This window comes from Acanthaster planci, linkage group LG11, assembly GCF_054643075.1.
Source record: "Acanthaster planci isolate LZ-2023a linkage group LG11, COTS_SCS, whole genome shotgun sequence".
NCBI classification, from domain to species: domain Eukaryota; kingdom Metazoa; phylum Echinodermata; class Asteroidea; order Valvatida; family Acanthasteridae; genus Acanthaster; species Acanthaster planci.
In genome coordinates, this window is record NC_141787.1 from 8968815 (window position 1) to 8981145 (window position 12331).

General features: G+C 40.6%; 1 protein-coding gene across 1 annotated transcript; it reads left to right on the plus strand.

Moving 5' to 3' along the window:
- The first annotated feature begins 3774 nt into the window (after window positions 1-3774).
- Window positions 3775-8975, plus strand: LOC110983863 (uncharacterized). The gene is made up of 3 exons (XM_022243480.2): window positions 3775-3964; window positions 6327-6409; window positions 6752-8975. The coding sequence occupies exons 1-3, from the start codon at window positions 3898-3900 to the stop codon at window positions 7538-7540; spliced, it is 939 nt and encodes a 312-aa protein (XP_022099172.1). The 5' UTR covers window positions 3775-3897; the 3' UTR covers window positions 7541-8975.
- Window positions 8976-12331: the final 3356 nt, after the last annotated feature.

The window sequence follows — 12331 nt, forward strand, 5'->3', positions numbered from 1 at the left end:
CCGAATCTTTTTTGTTTTACCTCACCATTTCAACATGTATTTAAATCAAGGAACCTTAAGGAACCTCAATGGGTGGGCGTTAAAGCCCACAGATATTGGGCTGGAAAAGTATCGTTAAAACCATTTTAAAATGAGTTTTAATTTGAAAACGTTAGAAAAGAGCAATGACTGCAAATATCTTGACATATTGTGAAATTTTTTTACAGAGTGAGAGTGCCAGTGACAACGTGACAAGTCGTTTGAATACTGCCGTCAATATTCACGACCAACATTCGCGACACGTTCTTGACGTCAATACTTGAGACCAAATTCAAGACTCGTATCTCTGGTGGCAAATATTGCCGTGAATTTTTTCCCAGCAATTAAGCTAGGCGGAAAAGCGGTGTTCACGCGCACACTCAGTGACCTACACATTTCGGCTTGATCGCAAGTCATTCGGTTGGGTAGTTTTGGCACAATGCAGGGGGCACAACGTTAAAAAAGCAATTGCTGTGTCTATAACTGAGCAACTTCTCTCTCTACATGGCTTGCTGAAAAAAACTTCGCGGCGGTATTTGCGACCCGAGAGTGGGTCGTAAATTTGGTCTCAAACATTGACGTCAATATTGACAATTGGCAATGTCCCTCCACGGCCACCATACTTTTGATTTCTGGCCCCTCAGACAATGATTGTCATTCACTTTTGCCTTTTTTCATTTCTTTTTGACACCGGGCCCTAACGTCGACAAATATGTTATACAATCAATGTACTCAAGGTTGCGTGATCGTTCCACACTAGTCTTGCCTGTCTTGCCGGTGTGAAATAAATTATCACACCGGCAAAAAATGCACGACTGGTTTTTCTAGTCATCATCTTGAAAGGCTAGAACTGACGAGATTGACAGATTTTCAGTTGCACCCTGCTCGTCACCCTGAATTACCAGTCAAATTTAACTGGTTTCTGATCAAATCTGAATGATGCATTTTAAGACTTAAAAATTCCAACAGATTAATGAGAGAATGAGAAGAATAGATGCTACTGAATAAATGGAACCGAATTGTTTACAGGCTTGTGAATGATGCAACAGCGCCCAAATGTCGCAATCTGGCGGGCTATGATAGCTGCATTTTTCGAGGATTCTTTGTCACTTCCTGTAGACAGTCCTGTACCTGATCGTGTTCGTAGTTCTTTTATTGTTAAACGTACAAATGAGTAATTTTTGTGACATTCCCCCGGTTAGAAACATCGTAGAATTTCTACAAAGGAGTTAGTTAAGGAGCATACAGCGGTTGTGCTGGACAATCACACTAATGAGTGCGCGGCAGAGCCCGGTGGGAAATCAAACCTACGGCTGTGAGTTTCCGTACATGGACGCGTCCAATGCCTAGGGTGGACACCACCAGGACAATAAAAGAGATTCTAGGCCTGTTTCATGTCTTAGAAGGTAGCTCAAGCAAGCAAAACAGCTCAAGCCGGCGAGTGAGGCTCGCAAGACATCTAGCATTTACATGAGCATTTTCCCTTCATTAAAACAAATTCAAGCAGACATTTTTGGGCAATAAGATTAAAATAACCTTTCAAACTTTTTATCAGGAAACAGACTGGAGGAGCAGGGACTGAGACCACCTAGCGTTCGAACCACGGACATCCTAAATCCACTACACAGGCCGGCTCCACCGAACTACTTTTTATCTGTTTTTTGTTCTTTTCTTTTCTTTTCTTTTCTTTGTGTGCCCACGACTCCACAAAGCATGCTAATTCAAAGCTTGTATGCAATTTGAGCGCCTATTATAATGCATTACTGGTACATCTCGAACGTGGCATTCTGCTTTAAAAGTCTAGTTTATTAACGACGTTCTTTAGTCGAGTCGGATGCAAAACGCACTTTTCTATTTCAATTTGTAGTGCTATTTGGAAAAGGTTTTCTTTTTGCTTGGCTTTTTAGTTTTCAATCTAATGCAAGGTTTCATGTTATCAGGAAAACTGTGATGTCATTTTAGGAAGAAATGAATGTTGTATTGGACTGTGCAAAAAGAACTGCTAGGATTTCAGTACTATAATGCCAGTTCTCTTTGGTTCTTCAGTATTTTAGTCAATGGCAACAAGCCATCGGGTGACCTTTGTAAGCGCCATTTATTACATTGTCATAATATACACAGACTGAAACAAAAATGTGTGAAACAAAAATCAAGCTCATGTATTGAATGAAAGCGATCAGTAAGACCTATGAATCGAACAGAGCAAACATAATTATTTAGGACGAAAAGAATTTTAAAAGTGTTAATTAAGAACAAAAATAATCAATATATACTTAATATAAATACGTTGAGAAGATGCTTCATAAAGACGGAGCGACGGTTGCTACGATTAAGGGCTGACCTGCAATATTTACTGAACAAATTGAGTTTACATCATATCAGAGAGGTTTACATCGTTATTGCTTGAGATGACTTTACCTGGCAAAAGATACAGCGCCACCTCCATAAAGCTCCATGGCTGGCCTTCGCCAATGTAAGAAGCAAAGGCCAAGCTTGACGGTGTACACATACGGACATTTTAGTTAGACATTCTCAACTTTCTCAACGGTTTGCCCTTTACTTAGCAAAGATCTTTCCTTAGAAACTTGTTGGTGCTATGAATCAACCTAAAGGTGCAGGAGGTTGTGAGAGATTGTGCATTCAGACAGCCAACCGTACTATTATGGAGCATTACGCATCACATTAATTTTTTGTTCACGTAACAGTAAAACGTTAACAGATGAAGAGGCTCTCTGATGGCATTGATATTGTAACGTCGTCAGAGCAGTACCAGGCAGTTTGGGACAACGGAAACCAGATGGGGATCTATTGACCAAACAACAGGGAAATTAAAGCAGCAAGTCAGAAAGTGGGAGTAAATCTAACCAGAAATTGAGGACAGATCTCAGTATTGAGGGGAGAGAGCGCTTACTCGTCCTTCTGCGCAGGGAGAAGCTCTGACTCCTGGGTGCATGTATGTATTTGGAAATCATTTAAGTAGGCCTATTTGTAAAACACAATAACAGAAGATGCAGCAGTGCAAGAACAAAAACAACATTTAGCCCATTTTTGTTTTTCAATTTTTTAAGTATTTGCAGCTCATACGCATGCGTTTGCGTTGTTTTACTGTTTTACGCTCATTTACTGAGTGTGTTTGTTCAGGTTTGAGCGCATTGGCTTTGCAAATATATAAAAGCTGTAGCAACTTTCAGGTTTTCATAGGTTTGTGCACAACTATGGATGCAACAAGCAAGTGTCACTTTGTGCAACGAATCAGCGCTCTAGTATAGTTACATGTAAACGAAGCTCTATACCCCGCAGCATTATTATTTCCTGCAGTCAGCCTTCGTTCAGTTTACAGCGGATGTTCCATCCACAGAGATCAAAATAGTAAAGCTTATGATCTCTGTGGTTCCACCGTGCCCGAAACAGAGCGCCCCCTACCAATGGGACATTCCAATGGTTGCATAATGAGCGCCCGTCACCAAAAAACCTGTAATATGCATGCACACTTTTTTTTCCTAATTTTTTAATGTACGATGACTGTTTTTATAAGCCATTACGTATTTTAATGGCAAAGAATATTACAAAGTAAACGACAAGCGGAACAATATACCACCCTGAAGTCTAACAATATTATTGCCAGAAAAGATGTGGTGCGCCTCATAGTGTCCTACATTTCAGACTCCTCGTCTGTATGATCTGCTAGCTAAGGAAGGGTTTTCTTTCTGAGCGCGCGTGACCGACGGCGAGCAACGGCCAATCACAAGCCTGTCCGATATCCACCAGTGACTACTTCCTGATGAATTGATGATTAACAGTACAAATCGGTTGGTGACTGACAGTCTTTAAAAACCAGCCAAAAACTTCCTCATCTATACTGCTTGGGGAAATTAATAAATGGTATTCACAGCAACCAACTTCAGATCAGTTCTAACTTCCCCCTACGGAGAGTTGCGAGTCGAAGGTAAGTTTCCCGGTTTTACATAGATTCTTTGTAGTTGGCTGGAAAATCTTGTTTTCATGCACTTTTCCTAGCCCATTAAAGCCAACGGTTTGTCATTGTCCTATTCATTGTGAGGGACTGTAACTCCGCATTGACTCGACACATGCAGTTTGAGCTTTGTGACAAACAAGCAACGACATTAGAACACGACAGCAACTATTATAACTATCTGAATTTCGTCAAGCTACGGCTATGGTCTCAATAATCAAATACTGTGATGGTTTCGCAGATATTCCGCCATGGCGGATCAGTACTTCCAAAATATTACACACTTTACTCGTACGGGGAGTTTCACACGCACCCAAAACTGTAGGAGCCCTTAGAGGTGAGTCAGGGCATCGACACTTGTCGAAACGCAACATGCATGCACATACCGGAGAAAATTAGTAGGGCGTTTAAAGATTCACGTGTGAAGATACCAGGGTACAGTGTGGAATCTTTTTGAAGCACATTTAGCAATAAACCGTTAAAGAGAGTTATCAGAGAAATGAGACCGTTCGTTTCGCTATTTTCGGACTCCATTTCCACATTGAATTTCTTAGAAACGATAACATCCTATCTTCAGCAGACATTGACGAATTGCTTTCTGTGTCCTTAAAACATTTGTGCAATTGAAATGTCATGAACATCAATATGCAGATCGGAATTTTGAGGCATAGGCCTAACCAGAACATTTAAGGGTCTTTCCCAATCTGCTCCCCAAACTGAACATTATAACACGGCATGGCTGTAGATAGGCATATACCGCAGAGTGGATGGCGTGGTCCACCACCATTATTCGGAGTGATTATTCGTGCAATAATCTAGCATGAATATTGACGCATGTTTCCTGGATGTTGAGCGCCCCTGCGTTCAGACCGGAAAAATTGAAATTACAGAAATTGTTACAAACGCTCATGTATTTAGGGCAGCTGTAACACATACCGGAGACCTTTTTTCGTCTACCTCTTTTGTAGTAACAAGGCCAAAAGTTGTCGCAGTTAAAATTTTCTTTTAAATTCCCTTAAAAAATCCTCCACACCCACAGAGTTGATGTACAAAAAGAGCAGTTTTTGATTGAAACAACGCGAATATACATATTTGGATTCAAAAGAAACAAAAAGAAAAAAGGTGGTTTATATATTCACACGGATCTTGATCTAGATCAGTGATCCCGAAGCTGATTCCCTCTATCCATTAGGCGGGTTCCGGTGCCAGTGAACCGACGTCCGATTACTTAACGTGACCTGGATCCGCGGGAAACAAACAGGTCCAAAAGAACAATGTACCCGCTCTGCAAGATCTATACTCAGGAGCCTTGCGAACTCGAGTCCACGAGTCCACTAGCACTTCAGCGTCACTGTTAATCCAAAACCTTATTAATAAAATCTGAAATGTTGCGGCTGCCGTAGCTCTAGCCACTTCGATTCAAAATGGAAGATGACAAGTGCTCTCACCAAGTGACAACTGGGTTTATTCTACGAACTTGACAAATGCATGTATGGGCTCACTCCGAGTAACATTGTTATAGCTTTGTCTTCTTCTTGTTCTGAAATGTTTCGGGGCATTTTGAAATAATTTGCCACGGATATTGAGAAGAAAAACTGGTTGTTAATTGTAACAGGGACATCGCCTCACTTTTGTGAAGTCTGGATAGTTCAGCATTTTAAGTGAGAGTAAAAATGAAGCCCAAGTTGTTTGTGTTTAACTCTAATGGAAACTAAACGCGTCTGCAATTATACATGAAAGTGCCGCGCTGCATGGATGCAGAATACAAGCACACGATGGCGTAACCAGAGGGAGGGGGAGGGGCATGGTCTGGCAACTGGACACCCCGCCTGAAGACAAGTTACCTTTTAAAAAGGAATTGAAAGTACTAGAATTTTAGAAACGGTACTGACAACTGATTTTTAAGGGGGTGGTGGGTTCTTAAACGTGTGAAAGAGGACAGCCTTTGGGGGAAGAAACTCTATTCCCCCCCCGGGACCTGGATATACGCAATTTTTCGAAAGAACCCAGGGTTGTTCGTGCGTAGGCCTGTTATTCAGTGCACAGTAGAAATGGGTATCATTTTTGGAAAGCATGTCCGATGGAAGTATTGTTCAGATGTCCTTGACTACAACCATGCTATGAGAGGAAATGTATACCGGTAGAGAAACACGGAGGCCGAAGGGTCGAGTTTGATAGACTAGTACAGTCATGTCATATTGCTGGGGTTAAAAGTAGTTGCCTGCAGACCCATCCTCATAAATGGTGTAAAACAGTACCATTGTCACGTTACTGAATGCTCAGATTATTTGGAAATGTCTTTCAAAGATATGTTGTTGTGCCTGTATTTTTTCAGCTGCGAAACAGACCTTACTGTCGGTGTCGTCATATAACCTTGGTCCAAGGCGTCACTGTCTCAAACTTGTCACGCAAATAAGGGTGAGCATCATTCAGAGTATTTTGAACACCGTATAATGAACGGTAGTGAATTAAGGGAAGAATTAGTTGATTTAGGAATTAGTTCAAGTCATTTACATCACATGCGGCTGAAGCATTACATAAGAAACGATGTGTATGATGAAATCGATTCGGGTCCAAAACGACAATGAATCAGATAAAGATAAAGAATCATATACATGTACATCGTCCCAATCGTAAAATTGTTGATAAATTTCTCTTATGAAACAATTAAAATAAAACAAGCACAATTCCTATCATTTTTCCAGTAGATTAAGACCTTTCTTACAAGATCCCGGCTATTGCTTGTCTGTTTCTTTTTAGATGGAGCTTACGAGGCTGCTTGTCTTGTTATGGTCGATAACCAGTGCGAAAGTGCTGTCGGTCAACAGCACGGTAACCGTCGAGACAACCTCCTCAACATGCTGTCATTGCACTCATGGAGTTCCCGGGGTGCCGGGAATCCCTGCCGTACCTGCTCCTCGGGGACCGATGGGACCCAAAGGGGATCCTGGTACCCCAGGGGAGGCAGGCACGAAGGGGTCGAAGGGAGACATGGGCTCCGATGGCTCCCAAGGCGTGCCGGGAGAGCGAGGCGAGTCCGGGGTAGGAGTCGAAGGTCCACCAGGAGAGAGGGGGCTACCAGGACAGCGCGGTTTGAAAGGAGAAAGTGGCACACCAGGGCCTGCTGGACCGATGGGACCAAAGGGGGATGCCTGTGCAAGTATCCCTCAGGTAGCTTTCACCGTAGCGAGAGTTACCAGCTACAGTTCCTCGGGCGGTCACTTGACCTATGATCAAAATGTTTTTAACACAGGGGCGGATTTTGACCTGCCCACTGGAACTTTCACCTGCAGTGTGCCTGGCATCTACGTGTTTACGTTTTCTGTCTTGAAAGAACCGGTGGCAGCCGAAGTTTATGTGCACTTGTTCAAAAACACTGAACGCACCGTCACAGCTTTTGCCCGTAACTCCATGTACCATCAAATCAGCAGCAGTTCTGTGATGTCGTTGGTAGCCAATGACCAGGTTTACTTACAATTGTTTGGTCAGGTTCATGGCACCACTGCCAATTTCACCTCGTTCGCCGGGTTTCTGCTGTATCCAAATTAGAGAATGTTGTCTCACATTGCATATTTTACAGAATAGAAAAACGAAATGGCATGTGATCACAAGTAGCGTAGCCAAGGGGGTGCATAGTGGCAGAATGCAATGGAGTGGAGAAGTTAAGAGGAAACGTTTTTGAGCTCGTAGAAACAAAATCTTAATTAATGCATAATGAAGTCGTATGCTACTGTCGTTATTGACGAATTTTGCAATTTAACCAAAACCGAAGAAACTTTTACTTTCGAACAAGCGACCGGAATCTTTTAAAATGGCAAAGCATGCCGGATGACCACGTAGGCCTACCCCATGATTGTGCACGTAAACGACGATGCAGATAACAGCGATGCTAAGCCGCCAATGCACGTTTATAACCCAATTGTGTGATCGATTTGGAAGTGTAAGGAATAGATTGCAAATGACACAGATGTCATTACTGTAGCCCAAATTAAAATACAAGGGAACATGTTCAGTTTTATTTGTAAATCTGAAGAGTTTGCGGCAAGTTTTTACAAATTTGTATAGCCATTATATTTGGCATGAAATTAATTTAATGGTAGTGATCGATTAATTTTGGAAAGACCTTTTCATTGACCAGAAAAAACTCTTTTCCACTGTAGTTACATTTTTCCTAAAAGATGTTTCCCATTTTTGTGCACAAAAACTATTTCTGAAACGTATGTACACGGATATAACAACATGCAGTGATTACCCATGCATAGTCAAAAATGAACCGTTACTGAAATCCGAAAAGTCTCATTAAAACGTAAGTAGGCCTAATATAAAATACATTTGAAAAAGATACCAACATACTACATGTACTTTCATGAGAAATGGCAATTGAAATGAGCCTTGAAATGCTTAATCCTATCCCTCTTGTCCTATCGGGATCGTTATGGAAACCATACATGCCAAACGATGACGTTACAGTCCGTCCTCGGGGAGACTTTTTGATCCATCAATTATACTGCGTAAACATCATGCACTCTTCTGAAAGAGGTGTTGCCGGTTTTGGCATCAACTGAGGAGAATATTCTACAATGGGGGCTGTTTAGGTGCGGAACAAGGGTATTATACAGGAATTGCATTATGCAGGGGTGAATCTAGAAGAGAAATTTCCGATTGGAAAACTTGTACTAGGGGCTAAAACCTTTGAAGGTCTTTTTTGTGGAACTTTGTTTGGCCTTTCAGGGGGTGAAGCTATATTTAGGGGCATTTTACACAGTTTGTAAAGAAAGAAAAATAAAACAGCTTAATCCTGACAGCCCAATTGATACAAAAGCGTTGTCAGATTTGAGGATATAGTGGAACTTTTGTTGTGAATTTTCTTACTTTCGTGACAATTAAACTCACAAAGTAAGCACAGAAATTGATTTCAACCGATGACAAAATAGCAGTACCGGATGAATTTGAGTTTTTGTTAATAAATCTCCAATTTACTGGACCACTGTAGGGTATTTTGAGTGTGATTTCATGAGGCTTTTTCAATTTAACTTTGAAAACATATAAAATGCAAATGGTTTCAACCAATGGCAAATCCGTACTGGAGACTGGCCATGGGTGATGACTTAAATCAAAACATTGCCATTACTCAAAAAACTGTTGATTTATAATCAGTCTTGATTTAAACTTCTTATTTTGAGAAGTTTTCCTTCAAATTGAAAATGCATCTCTTGATTGTTGGTTTTTAAAAATAAAATATAAAAAGGAAAGAAAATGCCAATGATCAAACACACATTGATCTTATATTTATCAGACACACGACCCACGTCTGGAACGTTGAAATTGGTTTCCTTGTTTATTAACAACCAAGTGACAGTTTGATAAGTTTCAAATGCCTTTGTTTGTATTAGAGACTTACTCAGTTTCCACTGGTGAAAACAAAAAACTCGTTTAGTTTAATTTTTGAGATATGTTGTGTCAAGACGTTTTGTAACAACACAGAACCATGCCTGAGTACGCAGAATTTTGTTTTGGCCCTATCTCAAGAACGTTGCGAACGTAACAGATATCACCCCCATAAAAAATTACATTATCGTACTGCAACGTCTTTTGTGGTAATATACTTTTACGATAATCTGTTTCAGTTTCAAATCAACCCAAGTTTCAAACATTATCAACAACAGGTCAAGAATCCCTCCATGTTTCAAAGGTCGAGCGCTTTTATTGAGGTTGAACTTCACTTTATACCAGGCCTCCTTACTTTAGTTTCAGTTTCGACTCTTCCAAAAACCCTTGAACAATCTGCAGTGTGTCTACCGAAACCTACAAGCTTTGTTTCCTTATGGATAAACTGATATTGTAACCCACCGACCAATGAGCCCAAATTGAGTTTAATATTTTTGTTTCTGTCAAAAGCTCCTGGGATTGGGCAAGTTAATTACGAGTTGACATCGCGAAAAATGTTGGATAAGCCTGATTGAAGAGATAGCTTATGGAGTTACATGTGCAAGGAAATCGTTATGCCCTCTTTCTAATTGTGTCTATTGTCCTTTTGCTTCAGGAGAAATTTTGTGAAGAGTAGAAAGTAGCCTAACGAAATTTGAAATTCGACATAAAATCGATGACTTTGGACTAATTACTTGCTGGGGCGAAGTTACTTTTGGGTTGCTTTTTGCGAAGCAACCATTATGCTGAGACGCATCACATGTTACATTAGTATATCCAAACCACAATGGGCGTGGTGGTTGAAACCATTTATTAAATTGTTACTTTATGTGTCATCCCATTTACACTAACGTTTGATTAATATTTTGCTTTTAACTTGCTTACGATCCAATTGAAGATCGGACAACTTCGACTTTCTTAGCTATTTCACTTTGCGTATTTCTAGAAACATACAACACTTGAAGGATAATTTCCTGTTGTGAAATGTTGTGTCACAGAGAATTTTTAACTGGTGAAAACAAGAATGTCACCGTTGTTCGATATTTCTCGTTCACACAATTTTACAGAAAATTAATTGTTATCAAACAAAAGTTATGCTAATTTTTTTGACCAGGAAGATGGCAATTTCGTTACGCTTCGTCCACCTTTTAGATGGTGGAATAGATACAGAAATTTGATATTTTTTGTGTACACCACTAGCACTCAAAAACTCTGGAATGGCCCGTTATCCTCGTTTTGAATTTCAAAGGCAGGCATCTTCAGAACTGTGGCACATCTGCTGTCTCCCCCACGTTGGCTGAATAAACTTTGCATCAATGGTCCTAGCATTGCTTGGACGTAATAATAATATGTGATCTAGCGTCGGGCTTTGGATGTTTTTTAAGTCCCTTAGTATAACTGCAATGAACCCAAGTGCTGCATATGCCACTGTCGAGTAAGATTAGGATTTAGTAAAGCCAAACAGATGGTTCCAGACTCTTCAATACGGGCGATTCACAAAAGTGCGCCTCCAAGAGTTTGCAACGCGTTGGTCATTCATAATGCGCGAAATCTGTCTTATATCTTCCCATCTTGTCGTAACCTTCAAGTTTTCGGACTGGCGTGCGCGTACCACCAAAAGTGTGTGTGCGTTCACACAAAAAGACTGCTGTACCCAAATCATTGTTTCGGTCGGTCATCTTCAAATGGGCTGCACGCGAGTACCATAGCGTCACATTAAGAACACGGGGTTAATGATAAACTACCTCCCTTTCGTTTCTAAAATAGTGACACGCTGGGGCCATTTTGTATGGGCTTACATTTCAATTTGATGTTTCCCTTTCATTACAGATGCCAACGCTGGGTTCAAAACACCCTCAGGGAGGATCTTCTGAAGAGAGCCTCGTGGTGTCTCTATGCAAACTACCGCCTGTGTTCCAATAATTTTGAACCCAGTCAGTTCACCAATCACCACCAAAACAGGCTGAAATGGAATGCAGTGCCCACATTGTTTGATGTCCCAAACCCACAAAAACTTGTGACACCTCAACGACAAAAACGAGAATACAAAAGGAAGCTTGAGCCAGATGGAAGAAAGTAGGACCGCCAAAGAAAAAATATATATACAGATATACATAGTATATACATAATATGTGATATTAGTTATATATCACATATACAATTAAAATTGCCTATCAGTCTTTGTACATTCAAGTTTTTATACCCAGTTCATCAGTGACTTTGTCATCGCATGAACCCATTACACATTACACGTGCCCATTGGCTGAATGCTGAAATTGCGAGTTAAAGTTGATGCACAACCTGAGAGTTAAGTCAATGCATGATTATTTTATACATACTCTACATATACATGTATATGTATTCTTGGACTTAAATATGGTTACATATTAATATTTCAACCCACATGAGAGTTCAGCCAATGCATACTTGATTTGTATATATATTTGTGTATATATTCTTTGACTGAAAAAAATATAGTTGCATATTAATATTTAGGTTCACACTTAATTTCTGTAGAACACGATCACACATATGCCAAGCCACATATGGTAGATGGCCCCTCAACCGAAGATAGCAGACATCATAGAAAAACCAAGAAAGCTCTACTCAAGGAACGAGTCAAAACATCTCGACTGAGGCCTGAAGCAGAAAGTGCATCGCCTTCAGAACATCCTATCACACATTGCCACTCCAGCTGAGAGTATAAGTGACCTCATTAAAGGTGCTACTCAGTACATGGATGAACCAGCTTTGTCTTTCTTTGCTTCTCAAATACGTAACTCATCTAGGAGTGTAAAAGTTAGAGGTACGAGATGGTGTTATGCAGACAAAGTAATTGCCTTGTCTCTTTGCCATCAAGGCCCCAGAGCTTACTGGTTTTGCAGTCGATTGCTCACTCTGCCCTCTGTTTCA

Coding starts and splice junctions, on each gene's coding strand:
- LOC110983863 (XM_022243480.2), top strand. CDS start 3,898: ATGGTATTCACAGCAACCAACTTCAGATCAGTTCTAACTTCCCCCTAC. Junction 3,965..6,326: donor CGGAGAGTTGCGAGTCGAAG/GTAAGTTTCCCG, acceptor GTATTTTTTCAG/CTGCGAAACAGACCTTACTG. Junction 6,410..6,751: donor AACTTGTCACGCAAATAAGG/GTGAGCATCATT, acceptor GTTTCTTTTTAG/ATGGAGCTTACGAGGCTGCT.